Raw genomic sequence first — 23,814 nt, forward strand, 5'->3', positions numbered from 1 at the left:
CAGGGTGAATCAGTCAGTTTTTGTTCTCTGGGAGACGCCTGATAAATACATGTTGTTTGTTTCCCTTCTGCCTCTCTCTTCCTCCTTTAATCATGCCTCGCTCTCTCTCTCTCTCTCTCTCTCTCTCTCTCTCTCTCTCTCTCTCTCTCTCTCTCTCTCTCGCACTCTCTCTGTGTCTGTCTGTCTGAACCACTCTCTCCTCAGACGAATACAAGATGAAGGGAGTGGAGGAGGTGAAGTACATGAGAGGGGATGAAAACCGGGTGAATGCACGCAACCAGGAGAACCTGGTGAGAGACACACACACACACACACACACCATCCACTGACAAGCCGTCATCCCATACATTCTCATACCTTTTCCTGACAGTTTATCAGCTCAAGCGAACAGGCTCGTGTTTGTGTCCAAAGGCAGCTCCCGTCAGCCTCAGCAGCCCACACATAAACACTTATTGTATTTTGTACACGTTCAAAAACACACAAAGAGGTGCCTCATAGCAGGTAGAGACAACATGCTGGCGTTTGAGGAATGTGGGGGCTGATCACTTGGTTGGTTTGACTCGCTTCCTGCAAAACCTGTGGTCTTCCTAAACAGCGAAAAGAAATGTGATATTGTCGCAGAAGAAGTCGTTTTTTGTAATAATATGCTAAACCTCACTAACCAATCCCTACTGGACATTAATCCCCAATGTATGAAGCTTGTACATGTTTATACCCTTATCAACACACCAAATGACAGAAAAGGGTGAAGTGAGAGTCTGTTTGCGCTTTCAGTAAATCAGGTCAGTCTGCCTGGCATCCTGGCTGCAAGTTGTGAAATAATAACAAATGCAACTATAAATCCTTATTGAAAAACAGAAGCAGTCACACCGCCACTAATTTATATTACTGCAGCTCAAAAACCGGCCTTATCACAGTAACAGGCTACAACCAAGAAGGGAAGCACCGTTTATCCTTTGAAACTTAATGCCGCAGCTGCACAGGAAAAGCAAAGATTTAATGTGAAGAAATCCGATCAAATGCTGCTTGAGTTATACTCTGATGACGGCCACATGCAAAGAAAGGATTTGTTAGCCCTTTGGTTGTAAATAAATGTATGCAGACGTGAGGTGATGTTCTCATTGAGATTTATTTATTTAAAATAGGGACAGTGCATATTGATGAACATTCTTGTAAATATGCAAGAGTATAGTCCCTTTGGCAGGTTGATGTTAAGTTCCCTTATCACTGGAGTGTTTCCTCACATTTCCTGATGAAACACACAGCTTGGCTTTTTTTTATTGCAAAGAAAACTTTCCAAAAAATTTTCTGAACTGCATACTTTATTTTAGATGGCTGTTGTCTTGTTTTTAAAATGGGATGTATGGTATGTTATTTAGTTGAGTTATTGGAAGACCCAGACCACAGTTTTACATAGCCAGGTAACCTCCAGTGCCACCACACCATGTGGTTAGACCAGTATTTGTTTCTTACCACTTGTCACTACAGCAGGTGGAAGAGGAACTCACATCTCTCTCTCTCTCTCTCTCTCTCTCTCTCTCTCTCTCTCTCTCTCTCTCTCTCTCTCTCTGTGTCTGTATTTTTCGGTTCATCGCTGTAGCAGGAAACTGTACAATCTGATATGATACAACACAGTGTGTGTGTGTGTGTGTGTGTGTGTGTCTTTTAGGATAAGAGTAATGTGCAGTACAGGGGCAAACCGCAGAAAGAGGTCTCTTCAGCAAACATCAAGTCTAAGTAAGTGGCCAAAAGCAGTCGGCATACTGAAATAAAAGTCTGGTGGATACTGTAACAATATATGATCTATGTATTATGGACAGCTCTGATAACTTCATCACAAATATTGTTAAAAGATCAGTTCACTCAAATTACAAAAACCCCCCACATTTTCTCACTTTTCCCAGTGGTGGCCATACAGATTATTTTTTTGGACATGTTTAAACCTTTCTTTGACAGGACAGCTGAAGACATGAAAGGGGAGCGAGAGGGGGGGAATGACATGCAGCAAAGGGCCGCAGGTCGGCGTCAAACCTGGGCCTGCTGCGTCGAGGAGTAAACCTCTGTATATGGGTGCCCGCTCTACCACCTGAGCTGTCCAGGCGCCCAGCCATACTGATTTTTTTATTCCGATAGTATTTAACATGTTCAACAGCAACATGCCTTTTTAGAAACAATGTCACACTTCAACTGCTGAGGAAGATCCTACGATGTAATGGAAGGCTCCAGAACAGCTACTAATAGACATGGTGGTTGGATTTTTTTGCCAGCTCACTGTGAACTGTTTTCATAGGGTTAGGGTTACTTCCACAGAAAGGAGTTCCAGTGAAAACTGATACATTTAATACTAATGTGTTGTAATTTGTCTGAACTGACCCTTTAATAAACGTTATGCCCAACGTCCATTAAGTAGAATTAGTATGTAAATATTATGATATGTGAAGTAAGTGATATTTTGTGTCTGGTTTTTGTAACGCTGTCTCTTGGACAACCCTAGATTGTGTGTGCGTGTTTGTATATGTATACATATTGGTTGTTGGTGGCTGCACAGTATTTAGCCTTTGGATGAGAGACTGGGATAATACTTTTATAAAATAATTATTTATATTCCTCCACTGCCTCTCTCACACTCCAGTGAAGTGTGTGTGTGTGTGTGTGTGTGTGTGTGTGTGTGTGTGTGTGTGTGTGTGTGTGTGTGTGTGTGTGTGTGTGTGTGTGTGTGTGTGTGTGTGTGTGTGTGTGTGTGTGTGTGTGGGGGGTGTGCTGTGTGGGGGGTGTAATGGAAAATTCTCATGATGTATTTGTTGCCTCCCTTCTCCTCCTCGTCTCCAACTTCCTCTCCCCCTCCTCTTGCTTTTCCATTTTTCTTCTCTTAGTATTCACACGTCAGAGAGCCAGCAGGAATTTTTCAGGATGCTGGATGAGAAGATTGAGAAGGTGAGGGCGGGGGTGTGTGTGTGTGTGTGTGTGTGTGTGTGTGTGTGTGTGTGTGTGTGTGTGTGTGTGTGTGTGTGTGTGTGTGTGTGTGTGTGTGTGTGTGTGTGTGTGTGTGTGTGTGTGTGTGTGTTGGCAGAAGGGGGGCATGGACTGGGTCTCTGAGCATTTAGTGACACAGCTGGGTCTGAACATTTAAAGAGACAGGCTGTACAACAACATCCATTAGTCCACATTGTCACTCTGCTTACAAACTCAACACTCTGCTCCGCATGTGTGAGGGGGAGGAACAGGTCATCACTGAGCACTTACTACTCTTAGTCTGCCACTTAAACACTGGTTGTTTCTGACTGCAGATGAGGTTGCAGAGTGAAACGATGGTGAATAATGACTGGATTCAGTTTTGGTGTGATGCATTTCAATTTTCAACCTTCCTTGAAACAAGTCAGTGTGTTTTCTGCAGAGAAGAATTTAGGTTCTTTAACTTTTAAGAATGTATCAATATCGCAGTGTTTAAATACTCTGTTACAGGTAAAAGTCCTGTAATAAAAATTAAAAAAAGCTTAACTAATTATTTTCAAGAAAAGCAACTTAAAGCTGCACTAATAAATATTTTTCTTTTAACAATGGATTAAATTGTTCTGTATAATGTGAAGTAAATCACCCATATTAATGAACCAACAGAGAAGTATCCCTCGACGGAGCATTCACCGAATTGTTTCGGTTTTCGGGCCCGTAACTTTACTTTTTTGGTACAGCTCTCATCAGCATAGTTTCTGGCTGGCCACCTTAACGAAAAAGCTCTGATAAACTTACAGTACACTACCTGCTCTGCTCAGCATCAAAAGACAGACAGGTAAAGTTAGCGACTAGCTGGTGAACATTGTGGAGCATTTAGCTAGCAGATTTACCAGATTATTGGCCAGAAACACTAATGTTAAACTACGCTTGATGTGTAAATATTTTGTTTGTTGTTATTATTTGCTGCTGTTAATGATTACTTTTAATTAACCATTAATCTGCCAATTATGTTTTTTTTTAAATAATTCATTAATTGATTGGTCCACAAAATATGATACAGAGAGACATAATCTCCGAAATCCCAAGATGATGTCTTCAAATTTGCCTCTTTTGGCCAACAAAAACAATGAAAAGCATGAAATCCTTGCAAATTGTTTGGCGTTTTGCTTAAAAAAAAAAAAGATGAATCATCCAAGCAGTTGCAGATTAGTTATTTGACGATTGATTAAACGACTAATCCTTTCAACTCTAATTTGCAAAGTAACCATTAACTATAGCTGTCAGATACAGTAAATGTACTGAAGAATTAAAATTGAAAAATAAATTTGTGGAAAATATTTTCATTTAAAATGTAGTGAATTAAATGTATAAAGTAGCATGCAATGGAAATCCAGCAGTTAAGTACCTCCAAGTAGTACTTAGGCACCGTACTTTTTTTAAATGCACTTTGTTGCTTTCCACCACTGATTTGCAGCACATCACTGAGGCAGCCTTATTTAAATCGAGACCGCACGCACGAGTTAGACAGGCTCTGGAGAGGAAAGGAAGGGAGTTGAGTTTCATCATGATGGAAGAAACAAAGCAACATAACAGCACACCTGTCAGCACTTAACTGCCTCATCCCGTATTTTCTGTGTCAGTACCTGCAAAAAGACTAGGGTTTGTTTAAACGTGACTGGAGTAACCAGTGCGTCGGTGTTTGCTTCATGCAGGCAGTTCAGAGAGAGTCGTTTAACGTAGGTTATTACGGAGTATACTTAAGCAAATTAAAGTAGAAAAACAAAAAATATGCACATATCATATTTTCTCTGATCTCTTTCTTTGCAGGGGCGAGACTACTGTTCGGAGGAGGAGATGGGGGAAGACGGGACATAGCACAGAGGCCCTTAAGATTGACCCCCACTGTGTGTGTGTGTGTGTGTGTGTGTGTGTGTGTGTGTGTGTGTGTGTGTGTGTGTGTGTGTGTGTGTGTGTGTTGAATCAGTGTTTCACCAATGGGGCGTTAAGGGACACTGTATGTGTTGGTATGAGCATGCGTGTGTTTTTGAATGTATGGCAAAGATAGTATTTTAATCGAAAGTGAAAGAGTGGGGGATAAATGTGAGACCGAGAAAGAGAGAATGGGATGAAGAAGACTTTCTTCAGCAACTACAGCCGTCTTCTCTTAGCGCCTCATCCCTTCAGGCCCCTGAGCGGACAGATGGAGGTGGCGGAGCAATGAAGGGACAGACAGATGAAAGGAGGGAGAGATGGAGGAGGACATGACGAAAAGGACACAGTCGGGCCAAACAGTAATTTCCTCAAGCAGGACAGCAGCAGCTCCTCATCCTTCCATCTGTTCCTCCGTATCTGTCCGTCTGTACCACCGTAGTCCGATCCTGAATATTTAAGCCCTGCAAATGGACAAAGGAAGTGAGGACAAATGTCTTTGGTGGGTGTGTGAAGGACTGAGAGACACATAAGTCAAGAAGAAAGGAAGCCCTGAGAAGAAAATATGTTTAAAAGCAGAGGAGTTGCGTAACAACACCAGGATCAACACAGAACTTTTTTGGCCTGCCTACCTACAGCCAGGCCAGCCTGGGCCATGACGAACTGAGAGAATGGGTGAGCGCGGGTGAGGGAAGAGAGAGTGTAAAATTTGTGATATTTTAATAAGAGAGAGTAGGGAGCGAGCCGGTGATTTAGAAACTCAAAACTCCTCCTGCCTTCTGAAGTCAAGGACCTTTTTTTTATTATTGTGTTCCGCTGCCACTTGTTCAGTTATTTTTTCCCCTTTCTGATTTTTTTTTTTTTTTTTTTTGCTTTACTCTTGGCTTCCTTCGCAGTGTTTCATCATCATCATCATCATCAATTCCCTTATCATCCTCATCACCACAGCAGGCACACTAACGCTGTGTTAATTCAGAGCATCTGTGTCTCGACCCAATCCATCCTCCTTAATATACCATAATACTGCAGATCCTAGCTGACACACACATATATACAGACACACACACACACACACACACACACACACACACACACCATGGAGTCTTTTAATGTACATTTTGTAGCACACTCTCATTCCAACACTCAGCATGTACATATAAACCACACACACAGATATCCCTTTCATTTCACCAGCAGACTATCGTGTGCATCAATCAGAGGTATTCTGTAAAGCTCTATTTCTGCTTTGATTCAGTTTCAGACACATCCATACACACTGGCACTGAAGCAGAAATTTGGGCTGAGCTCAAGTAGAGGATGGGGCGGTTGTGTAGACACAGACTGGATCACATTTTCTGTTGTCATCTTTACCGGATACTTCCTTGTTGTATTATTTTGAATACTTTTTTTCTATTAAAAATAAAAACGAAGAAGCGCTTAATATGTGTGGCATCTTAGTGTTTGTCTCTCTCTCTGTCTCTCTCTCTCTGTCTCTCTCTCTCTCTCTATCTCTCTCTCTCTCTCTCTCTCTCTCTAAGCTGAGTAATGGAGCAGCATCATGCCGGCAGTATACTGAGGAGTGTGAAGTCTATTTTCCTGTGGTCATGTTGCCTATAGCCATGCAGTCAGAGCAGATTCACTCAGAGTACCAAGACTGCGTTATGCCACCTGCTGGCACAATATGGGTTCTGCAGTCTGGTAGACCAAATGTTGTCGGAAACAAAGTTCAAAATCAAATACACAATTTAACATTAGGTTTGTTTGCTGGGGGGATTTGAGGTTGTTGTTTTGGTTTTTTTTGTTCCCAGGTTCAACTTACAAACATCAAGTTACTTAAACAAAAATCTATAACTGAATAAACATGGCTTAAAAATGCAAAGTTGTCCCAATAACTGTTGGCCAGTTTAGCATCTTTCAAACCGATTATTCAAAGAGCTTTACATAGAGCTGCATTACATATGTAAATTATATATTGTTCTTCTTAGACAAGACAATAAAGTTAAAAAAAAATGGAATTCATGAGCATTGAAACACCCTTGTACATCAGTACAACCAGGGATTTTTGGTACTACATCCTCACTTGGTCTGGTTAAAGGTGGCTAATTTTTAGCTAATGCTAGCAAACTTTAGATAAATGTTGTGGAACTGACATTGCTGATTCAGTTTGCTGACTTTATGTGTCTTCTCTACTTGTGCTACTTTTATACTAGTTTAAATATTTACCGTTATCCCTCAATTCTCACTTATAGCCACATTGGCTGCTGTTTAAATTACATAGTCTCTCTTCAAATAATTGTGAAAATAAAATCAGTTAAAGCTGTACTAACATATATTTTTATATTAACAATGGATCAAATTACTAATTGTAATGTAAAAGGGGTTATTTGTAGTGAAGAACTTCAAGAAGAACCATCCAAATTTGCAGTTCCCCTCAGGTCTATGTTTAGCAGCATGTTTAGCTCACTGTTTTGGTTTCATTCTCACAGCTTTCATGAGCGTCGTTTCTGGCCGCAAGTTAGCAACTACCTGGTGAAGATAGTGGAGCATTAAGCAGCCAAGAGCCAGATATTTCCCTAAGGAGTTGGTGGAGACCAAAATAGACCTAAAAGAGTACATTTGTCAGGTAGACACAAACATGAGTCCAAATGAAAGCTAATGTTGCTCCGTATCTGTTGGATGTATAGATATACATAGGCAAGTGTTTACTAACCTATTTGCCATATGAGCTTTATAAGGTGATATGTCAGTGTTTCTGCTGCCTCAAATGTTATTGCAGGTTTAATGTAATTGTCATACAAACACAACACAACATGTAGCACAGAAAATGTGTGTTATTGTTAATAATAATTCATTAGTTTATGGCCCTTATTGGGTATGTACGTGCAGGGAATCAATGATAAGATATAAAGAGAAAATAGTTTTCTCGAAGAGCTTGATAGCTAATTGACAACATTCCATCAAAACATGGAAGCAAAACTCATTAGAGTGCAATAAATAATTGTTGTCATCATAATAAGGACACTGATCATTTAACTATAACCATAAATAACTGAGCAGCTTTTCTTCACAAATGACTGTATAATGTGTAGTATGTAAAACCAAACAGTGCTGAATCAATATCTGCCCCTCGGCTCGGCCTAATGTGCATCCTGTGGGAGTGGACGCCACAATGCTTTGAGTTAGTGTCAGTGGTAAAGTTGGTTACCACATCATGAAAGAAACATTTAGTAGTCTAACTGTTTCTTTAATAGCTGCATCCAGCTGTCTCTCTCAAACACATAACATACACACAAATTCCTTCCTTACCTCTCATGACTTACTTGCAGGGGCACATGAGGTTACAATCAGTAGCCACTGCACATCAGCACCGTGAAAGGGTCCCTATGGGCCAGTGCTCGCAGCAAGGCTCCACACATAGAGAAATAAATGTGTGTTGGAGGCAGACAGAGAGAGAGAGAGAGAGAGAGAGAGGTGGGCGAGGTAAGAGCGAGAAATTAAGACGAGAGAGTTGGGAAAGTGAGAATGTGGGAGAGCGAGGAAGAGACGGATGTTGCCCGTTAACCTCAGACAGGAATATAGGCAAGAAAATGTTCTTTCCACCCTGACGTAAGTACCAATAAAGAGCCCACTCCTCCATGCTTTGTGTGTGTGTGTGTGTGTGTGTGTGCGTGTGTGAGTGAGAAATAGAGCTTTAAGTGTGAGAGTCCTTAGGAACAACATGTTCTTGGCTGCTAGTTTGATTTAAGTCCAAATCCTTAAATACATCTGAGCCAAATTCACATTCCTAACTGAAAATGTGTTTTAACAATGAAAGATCTGTAATTGTTTTTTTATAAATGAGAATATTACTGCTATGTTTGCAGCTTTAGGAGCTTCTGAAACAGTTTGTGTCTGCTGTTAATCCATGTATTGAATGATCTGCCAATCAATTTGGGAGTGATTTTTTTTTTTTGCTGGGATGGCCCTTATGTTTATATTTGGATCACAGAATAGGCCTTTCAGCAATGATGCACCTTGCATAAGGGATCCAGTGCCATTCCTCAAAACCTTGAAGTGAAGATGAGAGAAAAGGGTTTGAAGTCCGAATCCAAACCATGTGCAAGCTATACATGTTGTAAAACATACATTTTAGGATGTTTTCCTATAGTTTTTTACTTTTTACCCCCATTATGAATGGATTCAGCTACCCTACTATCCCTAACTCTTTTTTTTTTTATACATATGTGGTATAACAAACTGAATTACTAAGATGATTAAACGTTTAAAAAAGTATTTTCAGTTACAGGAAACATATTGGAAAGTAGTATAGTTCAACTAGCTTTAAATGTCCCATATTATGCTCATTTTCAGGTTCATACTTGTAATTTGTGTTTCTACTAGAACATGTTTAAACGCTTCACTGTTCTAAAAACACTTTTTTCTTATACTGTCTGTCTGAATATACCTGTATTCAGCCTCTGAAACGCTTTGTTTTAGCGCCTGTCTTTTTAAGCCTCTGAAAAAAGGCCAGTCTACTCTGATTGGTCAGCATTAATGGACTGTCAATCACCACTAAAACTACGCCCCTTTCCAAACTTATATAACTCCACCCTTCAGGCCTGTGGCACTCTTTTCCCTCCAAACAAACCAGGCAGAACAAAGAGGAGTGATGTGAGTTTAATGGAACTCTTCATTGTATAACACTTAATATTTGGTCACATTGAATGTTATGCCTTAAAGTTTAAGGTATATGGTTTGATTTATGCTAGATTTCAGGGTGAAATCCTGTTTCAAGTTAAGAGAAAACCAAAGTACAGATTGTGGATGCAGTGCAGACTGTGGATGCATTACTAATGTAAGTCAAGCTGAATCCAACCTAATTTGTTATGATTGATTGTTCAAGGCTATTTAGATCTATGACATTTTCTTTATATACTTATTTGTTTAGACAAAATCATCCATTCATCCATGCATCCATCCATCCATGATTCACCTGTAACCAGTGTAAACCTTTCCCTGCCTTGACAACAATAAAACCTTGGAACGGCACTGGATCCTGTGTTAAAAATGTGCACACCATATCGGACGTTAAGTGAACCAACACCATCAGCGAATAAGAGTTTTTTCATGGTCCTTTGAGCCGGAGGAACATCTATGTAGGAGTATGGACCCAGAAGCCATTTCAGCTGGAGAAGAGGGACAACATGGAGGAAGAGGAGGAGGAAGGCCAAACAGAGAGAGTGTGCATCCAATCTATCTACAAGACTACCAAACAGAGTTCTATGGCAGGCCATCCAGACCCTTAACCGAGTGCGCAGAACATGTGTTGTCAGCGACTTCAGAGACAGTTTTATTAAGTCAGGAGGTATCACAATTAAAGGCTATGGTTAAAGAATTAGTAGGAAGAGTTCAACAGTATGAACAACAGAGCTACTCAGAGGAGGACTCAGAGGCGGAGCCACTTGGCACAGAGGACCAGAACAGAGCCCAATCTGAGCCTAACCTGCAGCTGTCTGAGGCAGTACCTGCAAATTCTGGAAAAGTTTCCCAATCAGCCCAAACTATTTTTCCTTATGTCCCTAGGCCCTCTTTCCTTATGGAATGTAAGCATAACAGACCTGCTCCAATCTCCTATGCAAGACATGGTCCAGAGCTTCAACTGCAGGAACACTCGGGTCTGTTACCTTTAAAGGGGTGATAGAATAATTATATAGGGTATTTCACACTGTTCCTTAAGGTCTCCTAATGGGCTATGTAACATTGGTTCGGTTGATATTTTATTGGCCCTTATGCATCCCTGTATTTTGGCCGTATTTGTAACAGGAGCTTTTCTTCCAAATATGGTATGCTCATGAATATTCAGATGAGCTGTGCGCTGATTGGTTGAGCGAATCCCCATACACACACATTAGAGACGCACGCTAATTGATTGACAGAATCTCATATTCCAGATACTGCAATGTTTCCTTACCAAATTCACTTCTGAGACTTTTTTTATGCAAGAAATCAACTATATAATGCTCAAATATGGGCCGTTTTATGAAAATTGATGGCTAATTGCAAATTTGGTAAGACGTGTCGGACTTTAGGAGCTCCACACAGTCTGACGAGAAAGCGGCAGCCTGCCGGGCACCATACCCAGGGCAAAGTCACGCTTTGTGGATTACTGCACTACCAGGGCTCTGCGGCCGGCTGCAGGCATAACTATAATATATTTACAGTTTGAATTTCGTCACGGCACTTATAGCACAGCTACCCCAAGGTCTTACAAAGCTAACAAAAGCTAACCGTCCGATTCTTGAGGGGTCTTGTTAGGAGGAGCAGCTAACTAGCTATGTGTCCCATTCAATACAATGGGAAAATATCGCAGCTAGCTAGCTACACTTTCGTCATAACTATAGTATATTTACAGTTTGAATTTCGTCACGCCACTTATATAACCTCTACCCCAAGGTCTTATAAAGCTAACAATGGTGTCAGATTTCAATATAATGATTTTTATAAATCAATCAAGAGGAATTCTAAGAGGAGGCTAGCTAGCGCTCATTGATAGAGCTCCATCCAGCCGCAGGATCTATCAATGAGACTCGCGGACCAGAGGCGTTTATTTCACCGATCGTTTGTTTAAATAATTCAACACATTATAATTACACTCATTATAAGATTAACTGGAACCTGTGGTAAGAGATTGCTGGCGTAACAAGTTCGCTGACCGGCGCTCTCACTCACACACACCGGCCATTTAGCAGGAAGAGGGGAGCTGCAGGCCCTGGAGCTCTGTCCAGGCAGCGGCGTTTGGTAGTCCATTGACCCAAAAAACTCACAGCAGTCCGGGGTCTGTGAAGGAAGGCAGGCCAGTCATTTCTGAGATCTGCACAACCTAGATTCAGAAGACTAGCTGATCTCAGGTCATTTGTGTAGCCTATGTAAATGTTGGGGCGTGACAAAGAGAGAGACTAGAGCCAAATGAGGAGGAGCCGCCAAGTTGACGTCAACTAGGCGGCTCGTTGAGATTTGCCCGAAAGAGGCTTGGAGACCTACATCACATATGCAGGTTTTGTGCAAAAATGTGTAAAAAAATAAATGCTTGTTTGCGTGACCGTAAAAGAGAAACTGCACAAATGTGTTAGCAGTAAAATGTTACTGGCTGGTTGGTGGAACAGCTGAATTAAAGTGAATTGTGGTCATGTAATGATTAAAACAAAATTTTAGTAAGATTTCAATTTCATGAATCAAAAAGGTTTTTTTTTATTGGCAGGTTTAATAATGACGGGGACAACTGGCCTCTTTCACATCAGTTTTAAATTGTGTTTGTGTGTGTGTTTACATGCAAACATTGCCTACCTAGAGAGTATGAGTCAAAGGATGGATCCCTGCCTGGATGCCCAGCAGGCCTTTGCTCAGTGTCTTAACTCTCTCCAGCAGTTCCTCGCTGGCTAATACCCACTTTGGAGTAATCTGCCTCTTGTAGCTCTCAACACATTCATTTAAAAATGTGGCAGCGCCAGCCTCGTAACTATCCTGCTCTCACTCAGCGTGGAGAAGTATACATTACATTTTCCATCCATCTACAGTACACCAACTATATTCCTGTGTCTTAAGTCAGTCCTGCAGCTTTGCTCTCTCTATCTCTCTGTCCCTCCCTCCATTTGTATGTAAAGCCTTTCCATGCAGATCCATACTCTGGATTACTTTGGCAAAGAAGCAACTCACATGAGGGCGGGACCAAGGCTTTAGGAAGGTAGAAATGAAAGCATTTGTATTCATGCCACACATCCACAAGAAGTGACCTACTTTAATCCCAGGAAGCTAATTGTTCATTGTAAACACACCATGTTTTATCTACATGTATTAAGGACTATGCAACCTTCTGGATGCATCTACCTTACATCAAGAGCACAATTTGACGAAATGTTTGTGAATTCTTTGCATCACTGAAGTGACCAGCAGTGTTTTGAAATGGATAGCCAGAGAGCCTGGATGCTTTATGGTTCTGCACTCGTATTGTATTTTACTGCAGTCTGCCAAATTCACATTAGCTGAGCAAGCAGCAAGCCTGGTGACTTGAGCCCACTGAGTAGACTGTGGCTGTGCAGCAGTGTCAAGAGTTGTTTAGTGACACAACAGTCTCAATCATCTGATCCGGATGATTGGTTTTCTCTAACACTGTGTGTGTGTGTGTGTGTGTGTGTGTGTGTGTGTGTGTGTGTGTGTGTGTGTGTGTGTGTGTGTGAGAGCAAAAGAGAGATATTCAGGATAAAACAAGAGCACCATCTGCTGGTCCGGGCATTTCCATAACGCTTACACACATGCACATGTACAGAGTTCTCTTGGAGAGCGCTCTGCATGATCAAGCACTATCTTTTAGAGCTGTACATCACTCTGACAGCCATGAAGGAGGCACAAAGTCCTAGGCGACTCACTGCCACACACACACACACAAACATCAGAGTGCAGGCCTTTTCTCTCTGGACATCACTTGTTTCCACTGAGCCTGTGTGATTGTATGTGCTGTTTCTCTAATATCTCATGTTTTTTGTTTACATCAAGTTAACATCATGTTTAATTTTATAGAAAACTAATCATCTGGCTGTTTCCTTTGGAAATAAACCTATAAAGAAGTGCCACAATCCTTTAGCTATCTACATTTTTTCATGTCTACTTTCACACAAAAAATTCAACAATTGGTACATATTTATCATGGAGGTTTTTCTTTTATATATTTCTCTATTTATTGAACCTTGTTATGAAGGATTTACCCTGCTATTTAAAGCATATATCTACCCTTGCCTTGCAACCACAGTTCAACAAACCAAAAGCTTGGCAGTCTTTAAAACATACATTTATCTCAAACATAACTAAAAATCTGTCATCCATGGTTCAGTTACAGAGAGACAAATGGCTGCATGTCAATTATGCAACCAAAATTACAAAGCAGATGTTTTGCTATGAACAAAGATGGAGTGCACGAGCCATTTGAATAATGAAAATGTATCGGTGTTGAAGCTTGACACTGAGCCAACAGGGTGAGGTTGTTTTTGGGAACTGAGCAGAAAGTACAGAGTAACTTACACACAAGGTAAAGTTATAGTTTTGTAATTTATTTATATGCATTTTCCTTTCATTTTAGTTTGAAAGGTAAACATTCAAAGTCCAGTTTGACCGGAGTTTGGCCCCAGAAGTTACTGTTTACGTGCCTCTCAGCAAATCATAACACAGTCAGACATCCCCTGTCAGCTGTGGACTGTTGATGATCCTGATCTCTGATCTTAGCTTTAAACAGCTGTGTGCAGGAATAAAAGCAAACATTTCCTGAGTAAAGTTCTTTGGGAATTTTCAGTGTTATCTGGGGATCCAAGTTTGGGCACAAGTGTGTGTAGGAAGGTTGTGATGTTGTGGCGCCTTCCTTCATGTTTTGTTTTACACATCTTAACTGTCGTTGGGAAAGCACTAGAGGGAGCTAATGGTGTACCTGGACATACTGAAATGATTGCTCTCTCTGTCTGTCTCTCATCCTCGGTGACTAAGAGCATCCAGCAACAAAGAACATGGCAGAGTACTCTCATTACCTCAACGAAGAGGGAAAACATTACCAAGTGGCAGAGATCCTAGCTTAAATAAACAAAGTCGAGTCGAGACAGGGACAGAAGTAAGCTGGCTTTGCCCATCTGCCTTTGCTGTGACTGCACTATAATTAAAAAAGGTTACCAAAGTTTACTGTAATCATATAAGAACATGCAGTATAATACTGTCATAGCATTGAGAGCATAGATGCCAACTTTTGGAGCTAGACATATATATTTGTGGGCTGTTTTCTATGAACTTTGCATACTGTAGCAGTGCATTTACAGCGAACTCTGATTTTCTTTGCAAAGTTTAGAAGTGGAGCTTCTTAAGTGTTTTGTTGCCATTATGGTTAAATGTTTGTGGCGTGGTGTCATATTGGTTTGGAATGTTTTATTCTGCCATGCGCTAGTTAGAGGATTTGTTTTGATTGTTCAGTGTTTTATGCCACTGCCTTTTTTTTCATCCGCAGGTACTGTTGATGTTATCAGTAAATTCATGCACACTTTTAGACCTGAAATTTTATTTTATTTTCCTCCTGAAAGAAGAAGGAAAAATGATATGTTCCCCAATTTATCATGTGTATCCTCTTACATCTTCCTTTTGAATTGTCTCACTCGTCTTGGTTAGTTACAATTTACAGTATTTCTTCATAGTTTTAGATTACATGGTGTATTGTTTTGCTCTCAACTCAAGTTCACACTCCTGTAATTATGTAATATGATATTGTCACTGTCCTGTGAAAACCATGCATCACGTTTTGTTGTAAAATTGGATATAGTGCAACTCTCCCTTTAGCATTATATAATATGATGTCACCTGCATTATTCATTCCTTTTTGGGTAACACCTTATTGTAACACACCCCCCATTTAACATGCATACGAAGTATACACATTTAGTACATGGTGTATACCACACTGTTGTTCATTTAGGTTATCATAGCATTTTAACCACCAGCTATAATGTAGTTATAAGCAGATATAAGATATTTTTTTTGGTGTTTATTGATGTAGTTGTTAACTACTTTAACTCCTCTGTGTAAACATCATTATATTAGCTGAAACATCTGAAACATCTGTAACTGTATTTTGTATATAAACAGATAATGAATGACAATATACTGTATTATAACACATTAAATTAATACACACTTAGAAATGTGCTTATATCTGCTTATGAATGCACTGCAATGTCCTATCAAGAATGTATTTAATTTTTACTGCTTACAGATGATAAACAGGGAGGTTAAAGTAAAATGTACCCACTTTATGCAAATCAAATTGTTACTGTAACAAAAGTACAGTTGTGTTGGTACAGAAGCTTGTTTGAAAAAAACAAGAAGAAGTGCAGCAGTCTGGCTGAAGGTTGATGTCAGAGCAGCCGCAGCATCCAAGAGGCTGTCAGAGGAGAAGGCATGGAAAAGTAAAGACACGTGCAGGAAGTAGAAGAACTAAGAAGAGAGAAACAGACTACAGACAGGCATCATGGGGAATGATTTAGAACACGGTGTCCTTCACATTTTGTTTGCAAAGTACAGACAGAAACATCCATTTACTATCCAGTTCAAACATTGAATCATTTGTGGTTGGTGTGTTCATGAGCGATTTTTTTATTTTTTTTATTTTGTTTGGACAATTTATTATTAGGAGAAGGAAGATTTGGGCACAAAGCTCCACAGCCATCAGCAGGGGTGTAGGAGGGGTAGAAGAGGAAGCCCTCCACCAGCTTCTCTCCCAATGTTACCTTCCTTCCTCTCTCCCCCTCCCACCGTGGTTCACTCCCTCGCTCCCTCCCTCCCTCGCTCACTCACATTTCTCTCTCGCTCAGGGTCAGGACTCCAGGTCCACCTCGGACGACTCACGGCGGAATCTGGAAGCGAAGATGCGGGCGGTCGGGGCCGTGGGAGTCGGTGTACTGTGGGCGCTGCTGGCCGCTGCGGTGCCCGGCGGCGTGTCGGAGCTGACGTCCCTGGTGCAGGAGCAAGAGCAGTTCAAGCCCGAGTCTACTCTGCTTAAACCGAAGGTTATGATCGCCATTGTGGCTCGCAACGCAGCGCACAGCCTGCCACATTACCTGGGCTGCATCGAGAGGCTGGAGTACCCGAAGGAGCGCATAGCTATCTGGTGAGAGACGCACAAACAGGGATGTAGTAGAGGATGGAGTTCACAGGCTTTGCCCAACTTTTACAATGCGTCTTTAAACAAGGTTGTGCAAATATATATCCCGCAAGATTGAGTAGGCTACTTTTTAAAGAGTTATATATCCATTTTTATCATAGTTTCAAATGTGCATTTCAAGGACAGGCTTTCAGAGTACAGTGCATGAAATGGACAGTGATCTGCAGTGGCGCATTGCTGTAACGGAAATCAGCGTGTGTCCGTGTTAATTATAATAACAGATTGTCAGTATGGGCTCGCAGACCTGTTGCTGCGTTTTACGATGTAGGCTACTTACCTCTCGCGTGTCTGCCGGTATCCAAATTGCACACTGTGAGAAAAGATGAAAGAGCTACTGTGCATGAGGGGTTAGGCTTAACCCTTAATCACGGTTCCCTCCGTCTGATTCAGCACAAACCAGCGGAAACAGGACTTTAAAACAGCAGGGGTGTCAGGTATGAAAGGGGGGCCTCACCCCAGGTAGGGTCCTCTACTCTATGTGGTCTCATACGAGCAGACTGAGATAAGAGGGGCCCTGCAGGTGAGGGGATGACAGGAGACATTGAGTTGGTCTGACAGCAGGAGTTCTGTGAAGTCATGCGTTAAGTGTGTGTGTGTGTGTGTGTGTGTGTCTGTCTGTCTGTCTGTCTGTCTGTCTGTCTGTCTGTCTGTCTGTCTGTCTGTCTGTCTATAGGGGCAGAGTTGATATCAAAGTGAAGATTTGAAGAATGTGAAATGGAGGACCTAATTGTTACATGCATCTCTGGTGGTGGATGTTTACAACGATTTCCCCTGGCTGGCATTCTTGTACTTCTGTTTCCCACCCTTCCTTTGTTGAATATCGTGCTTTTGTTTGCGCAGCGACTGTCTGTTCCTAATTCAGAAACCCTCACCAAAACACACACATGCACCCTGGAGAAACTGAATACAAAGAGGAGGCCCTGCCCTCTGGAGCAAATTGACTGAGCTAACATGGCTTTGTGAGTTGTTGGAAGGGCCCCATCAGTTATGAGTGGCATCTCTCTACCCTGCAGTCAGTGCAGCCAAGGGGGGAATCACAGTGTATAATTAAGGCAGATCAGTCCAAGTATGTTTGTTGTAACAGAAAAGTGTCCCTGGCATAGAACTTTATAATAAGAGAATAAGGGCACATAACCATACACATAACAAGGTCCCAGTCATCAGCCTCTAACACAGGACTGTTTTATTTAGGCAATCAATTTTATTTCAGTGGCCAAAGCACAGCCTAAGGTCTTTCCTCTACTGTGGGACAGTTGGGTAATGAAGTATTCTGATGTTTGTATAAGAGTTAATATGCTTTAAATCCGGTAAGATTATTAGTGAACACATATGAGCCAACATTGAGAAAAGTGTGTGTGCAGTATGAGGGTCGTCCCAGAAGCCATTAAATGATGAAAATAAGAACTTCTGAATAGTGCACTGTAGTATGTGGTGGTGATTTGTTTCTGTGGCAGGTAATTATACATTTGTAGAAAAAGAGTGGCGGTGACGGTCTTTCTCAGTGTAAAAAACTTAATTGGCTTTTGTGGCTAAATTGGTTAAGAAAATATACTCAACATAGCTTACACAGCTCTGTGCCTTTTTGTTTCTTTTTGTGATCATCGTTACTGCCCAACATGTAAGCCAGACCACCCAATAAATGCCAAATTGTAATTCAAACCTAACTCAAACCTTAAATCCACATTATAGCATTTCACAGTGTGTTACAGAGCACTAAGTGATTGTAATATGACAATCATGACAACTACAGCTTAAGTGTGAGAAGTAGTAAAGGTGTAAAGCCAATCCAGTTACATTTTACTTCAAGATAATTTAACATTACAACTACTGAAATATAATTGTATAGCATTTTTGTCTTTATTTGCCGCTACAGAAGCTCGGGGGAAACATAGAGAGGGGGATGACGTGAGACGAGGGTGTCCAGCTGGGCTCACGCCAAAAACTTTGCGGTTACATGAAACACCATCTTTACCCATAAAGCAACTAGGTTTCTCCACTTTACTACTATCAACAGCTTAGGCCAGGAACAGTTTATCTCGATAGATATGGGCAGACTGATGTAAAGTTCTGGTAAAAACGATCAAGAAGAAACAGACAATACCAACAGTGTCTGACTATGAAGCTCCAGTTTTTGTGCGGGGACACAATGTTCTTCCCTCTAGTTCCTGTCTGGAGCTTCAGGTCTGAGCAGAACAGAGGACTGTTTTTCCTCCCCACTACTCATTTCAAAAATGCAATCCAAGGGAGACAGAGCAAACAGGAGTAGAGAAGAAGGATGTAGATGATTAAACATAATAATCAGGGTGGTGATAAAAAAGGAGTGACACTTAATTGTGCAGCAACAGCAACAGCAGGAACCCAGCTCCCCCTTTAACCTCCAGATTGTGCTCTAGTTTGACCAGGAAATGTTTTGTTTTTTTTGGATGTGCTGCATCTGTGTGAATGTGCATGCATTATGAAACATAAAGAAAGGTTACAGCGATGAACAGTTGTAGGACGTTCTGTGGTTAGAAAAGTTAACTTAAGTTCCCTCTCTGGTCTTTAGCAAATGCAGTGCACAATACATAGCGGGGGAAAAACTGAAGAGATCTTATGCTACCTGATTTGTCTTCATTTCGCCTTTGATCCAGGACAATTTACTCTATAAGTCTATTTTTTGTCTTCATTGTAAATACGCTTGCATTTACATTCCATTACAAGCATAATACAAAGTTTTGTAGACTTATTTCACCTAATTTGTAATTTCAAAGCCATCTGAAATGATTCGGACAGTCTATATTACCATTTTCATACAAGATTTGCAATGAGAAATACAGCATTCCTTAATAAATGTAATGTGGAAATCTACATGGGAGCAACTGTTGTTGAACTGACACGATGACAAGTCTTAAACTGATTAACAACCCGGCTAGTTGACAAAATCATGCATGTTTCCAAATATCTGGACAGGCTTTGGCCGGTCTGAGGATAATCTGCACTGATCACCCAGGTCAGGTCTTCTCCGCCCTGTTACTGCAGCCCCTGACTCACGCTGACAGTTAGGATGGTCAGTAAAATTTTCCTTTAGAAGTTTTCCCTCTGCAAGTGGGTGCAAGTCTGACAGAGAAGTGGCAGAGTGGTGAGAAAGACTCTCACACTGCTGTTAAAGAATGAAAGAATGCAGGGAATTAGAGAAAGAGGGGGATGGTCGGGCAGCGAGAAGGTTGTCAACCATGTTAGGAAATTACCCAGAGGGCATTTAGCAGGTTGGTTAATACACATTCCCACAGTAGCTTGACCATGAGTACGCTGCTCTCTCCCTTTGTTTTGTTGCTGCTGCTCCTGTCCTGACAGAACAGCAGTGAACTGTAAGGCAGGGCCAGACTACTCATGTTGTTCTCCAGAAAGGCTAATTAATAACCTGTACAGTGAAAGAGCCAGACTGACTGAGATTTGCAATAGTACCCAGTAGTTGCTATGAGACAGGGAAATGTCAATGTTGTTGCCTGTCAAGGGTGTATGAAGCTACAGTCAGCAGTAGGTTAGCTTAGCTTAGCTTAGCATAAAGTCGGGAAACAGCTAGCCTGGCTCAAGTAAGCTAAAGTAAAACAATCTGCCTACCAGCACCCATAGACAGTATATAATGGACCAACAGACCCCGTTGCTCTGGACGGAGACCAGTGAAGGCTATTAGAAGCACTTTTCCGGTGATGGCCAGCTTTACTGCGCAGCCTCCAACTGAGAGAATGTGACGTGAGCAACGTGTCTAAAAGTTGTAAGTCTTCTGGTAGCTGTGCCGAGAGAAATCTCAATCATTCCCAATCTTACAGATACGGAGACTGTAGGTGTATGTAAGGAGATAACATGGGCACAGGCTAATTATTGATCACTAACATGCTAGTTAACATTAGTAATTAAACCTAAACATCTCATGTAAGTCGAAACTGCCTGCGAGCTTCTCCTGTACTATACGGTAATTCCTCTACTATGCGACAGTAAGTCACTTGGTTATGACACAATCGTTAGCCTATTTTTACAAAAACGTCTGCTACGGAGCCATAACGTGAGGTACAAGGTAATAGAGCCTTTTATACATTGTCGTGTTTCTTTGGAACTAAACAACGGACAAAAAGAGTCTTTAAACGCTTTAGATGTAAAGTTATTCGCAGTCAAGTGACGTAAAAAAAAAAGGGTGGTCAGCGGAATGCTAACAGGAGGTGATGGCCAGTTAGCAACAAATTGGCGCCATGATGGCTCGAGTTCTGAAGCGAAGCTTACCCCCTTGCCAGCACCTCACAAAGCGTACTAACTAGCTTGTTAGTATTAGTAAGCTTTTTTATTTAATTCATACAAAAACCAATACAAAAAAGTGTAAAACTAAACTAAAGTTGTGGTTACAGGTGGGTTGAGGTTACCAGGCAGCCAGTGGAGACTCCAGTGTGTGTGCTAAACTAAGCTAACCATCTAATGGCCAGATATAAGAGGGGTATCTATCTTTTAATTTAACAGTTCATCTTTCCCTGCAAGAAAGCCAAGAAGCGCATTTCACAAAATGTCCTAACATTTTCACATAAAGAAAAAAAAACACACAGAAAAGAAAGAAACACATGAAATGCATAACAGTGGAGTGGAGAGGGAATGGAAATATAGAGAAAGGGATATGCAACCAAGGCTACATAGTTCCTCATAGTAACGTTATCTTATGGCTGACTGGACTCCCCATGAGTAAGAGGTTAAATTGAGAATTCAACAGCTTTTATCTTTTGCCAGCTAACAGTTGTGTTTTGTGCCCTGCTTCTAGGAGTTACTGTTTTTAGTAAGCAACTTCAAAGGAAATCATAGAGGATTTCATAAGCAGTAAACTTTGTGTTTGTCTTAACATGTTAGGCACAATGCAGACAATTCTCTCTTAAGTTTAGGCCAGCCTATTATTACTTTGCTCCTCACACTGCTGGCCGCCTGCTGCTTACTGCCCGCCGGCAGTGTTCATGTGGGGAAGTGCATTCCCAGGTGCTGTGCTGGATATCGAGATGATGATTTGTGGACTTGTCAGAGAAGACTGAGCCATGAAGAGGATGTCAGAGCGCTGACATCATCGGCCATAATGTCATGCTGTTTATTTACTCATTAATCATATAACCACTTATATCATATTTATGACTTTCATTGTACTTTATAATGACAATGCAGGGATGAGGATGGACGTTTGAATGAATTTCTTTTATGAATTTTTCACTTTTAACAACCAACCATATCTATTATTATACAACCGCTGGTACAACCACTATAAATCCTCATGCACCCCAAGGTATGATGTGACTCTATAAGTTAAGAATTTTCCACATTTGCCCAAATGTGTACCGGCTGAATGCCTCAGTGACAGTTGTGCTCCTGTCAGACACAGAAGTTTATGTAAATGTATCCTGTACCGAATCCAGATTCTCTCAAGAATTTGATAGAAAGGATTTGGCCCCATGTAATATGACGTAACATGACCTAAACAATATTTAAGTTATTTTGACAAGTGCACCTAGTTACGCAGCAATAAATGAACCATGAAAAATCAGACTTGAATGCTGAGTAAAGGTCTTTTTGACTGTATGGTTTATGCTGACTGCAGTGTTGTGCTTTGCAGTGGCATGTTCGTCTTGCACCAAGTGCCAAATTACATTTTTTAAAAACCCTTTTTGTACCAGGATATGTAGTATAGTTTGTCAATGTTTCATGTTTATTTGCTTGGCCTAGGTGCCCCTCTGGTTAACTGCTCAGACTGCTGGCCAGAGTGAATCTCATTTGACCTATTTACATATTTTGACCATATAAATCATCTCTGATAAAGACTTTCTGTGTAATGTTTATGGATGCATTATTTTTTTTTTTTTAAAGGGGCTATACTCGATATTCAGCGCATACAGCCCCTTTAAGTATCCTGACATGACTGTGTGCCATCAGCTAAAAGTTTAGAAGAGTTGCTAAACATAACTGGTCATAACAAATTCATTGTACAGGAAATACCATAATAGCACATCTTCATTTTAAATCGTTCGAAACCGACTGCAAATTTTACTTCATGGAAAAAAGGGACACCGCGTCCAGTAGTGAGGGCGAGGCTGCTGTTATCTGTATCCCGAGGTACAATTATGCAGAATTCATGCTGTTTTTTACACTGCCTGGCGGATTTTATCCTGTAAATCCAGTGTTCTCCTCTTATTTTGTTGAAAATAAATCTTGGCATCCGCTAGGGCTGGGCGATATATAATTTCCCAGCTTGTTGCAGGTTTAAATATCCTCAATCATATGGATCATGTGATGGTCTATCCTGCTGTAATATTATTTCCATGCAAGTCTTAGATTTAACTATAGCAAATACACATTTGTCCGTCATTTGTCTATTCTAAACATAAATTTGTTACATGTTAGCTGTTATTTACTAAGCAAATTGTACCTATTGTACCTCATTTTTTAATCCCTCTGATAGATATTTAAACTGAAGAAAATGGAAAGAATCACACAGGCTTGAAAGGTCATCAGTTTTGTGATGTTGGATTATTGCCCGAGGAGTTCCCCCAATCCAGGTGTGTTACCTTGGGCTCCATTCCTACGTGGGAATGCAACAGTGAAACACAAATTGTTCCTGGTTTTGTTACACTGTGAGTTTGGCCATTTTTGGAGAGTAGTTTATCCAAGTGTACGGAAAAAATTATCAGAATGGGATAGGCTATTGTGTGTTATCTGGTGCCGATATGGGCATTTGCGAATGATTAGCAGCATATGCCTTTGGTGTGTGTCAATACGTATTAAATCACAGTACTGGCACTCTGTGCTAAAATGAGTGTGTTTGATTATCTTCATTGTTCTGGTGCTTGTATGTGTATGAATGTGCAAGCACATATGTCCCTTTTCACATATGTGTGTGTTTGAATGTTATTACACACATAATGGGTGTGTGTTTCTGCTCTGATTCACTGGCTCAGCCCCTGTTTTCCATTCACTTCCCCAGTTACCTCACAAGGCTGACAGTGAGCCAGAACCTCCATATGTTGAGTAAAATGCCAAAATCACCTCTGACCTCCCAATCATTATCACCTGAGGAGTCGTATTCTGCATTCACATCCAATCCGTGGGAAACTAAAAAGGTCTTTTTAACATCTGCTCAGGTATTTGACATAATGTCCAGAAACACAGGGTGATATTTCCCAGAGAAGCAGCTCCTAATGACACAAACTTCACTG

At 41.0% G+C, this 23,814-nt stretch overlaps 2 protein-coding genes across 3 annotated transcripts in view; both read left to right on the forward strand.

Moving 5' to 3' along the window:
• Nucleotides 1–6,322, forward strand: part of zgc:92140 (uncharacterized protein C1orf21 homolog) — a 30,538-nt gene extending 24,216 nt beyond the window's left edge. The window contains exons 3-6 of the mRNA XM_028587387.1: nucleotides 205–290; nucleotides 1,670–1,737; nucleotides 2,874–2,934; nucleotides 4,780–6,322. Of these exons, the coding sequence (XP_028443188.1) occupies nucleotides 205–290; nucleotides 1,670–1,737; nucleotides 2,874–2,934; nucleotides 4,780–4,827 (263 nt within the window). The 3' untranslated portion in view covers nucleotides 4,828–6,322. The remainder of the gene's footprint in view (nucleotides 1–204; nucleotides 291–1,669; nucleotides 1,738–2,873; nucleotides 2,935–4,779) is intronic.
• A 2,103-nt stretch (nucleotides 6,323–8,425) lies between these two features.
• colgalt2b (collagen beta(1-O)galactosyltransferase 2b) overlaps nucleotides 8,426–23,814 on the forward strand; it is a 32,656-nt gene continuing 17,267 nt past the window's right edge. The window contains exons 1-2 of one of the 2 annotated variants that reach the window (XM_028587466.1): nucleotides 8,426–8,487; nucleotides 16,254–16,549. In XM_028587466.1, the coding sequence (XP_028443267.1) occupies nucleotides 16,308–16,549 (242 nt within the window). In that variant the 5' untranslated portion in view covers nucleotides 8,426–8,487; nucleotides 16,254–16,307. Of the gene's footprint in view, nucleotides 8,488–16,219; nucleotides 16,550–23,814 lie in introns of those variants that run through there. The other variant, XM_028587465.1, reaches the window with a different exon arrangement.

This window comes from Perca flavescens, chromosome 9, assembly GCF_004354835.1.
Source record: "Perca flavescens isolate YP-PL-M2 chromosome 9, PFLA_1.0, whole genome shotgun sequence".
Taxonomy (NCBI): Eukaryota; Metazoa; Chordata; class Actinopteri; order Perciformes; family Percidae; genus Perca; species Perca flavescens.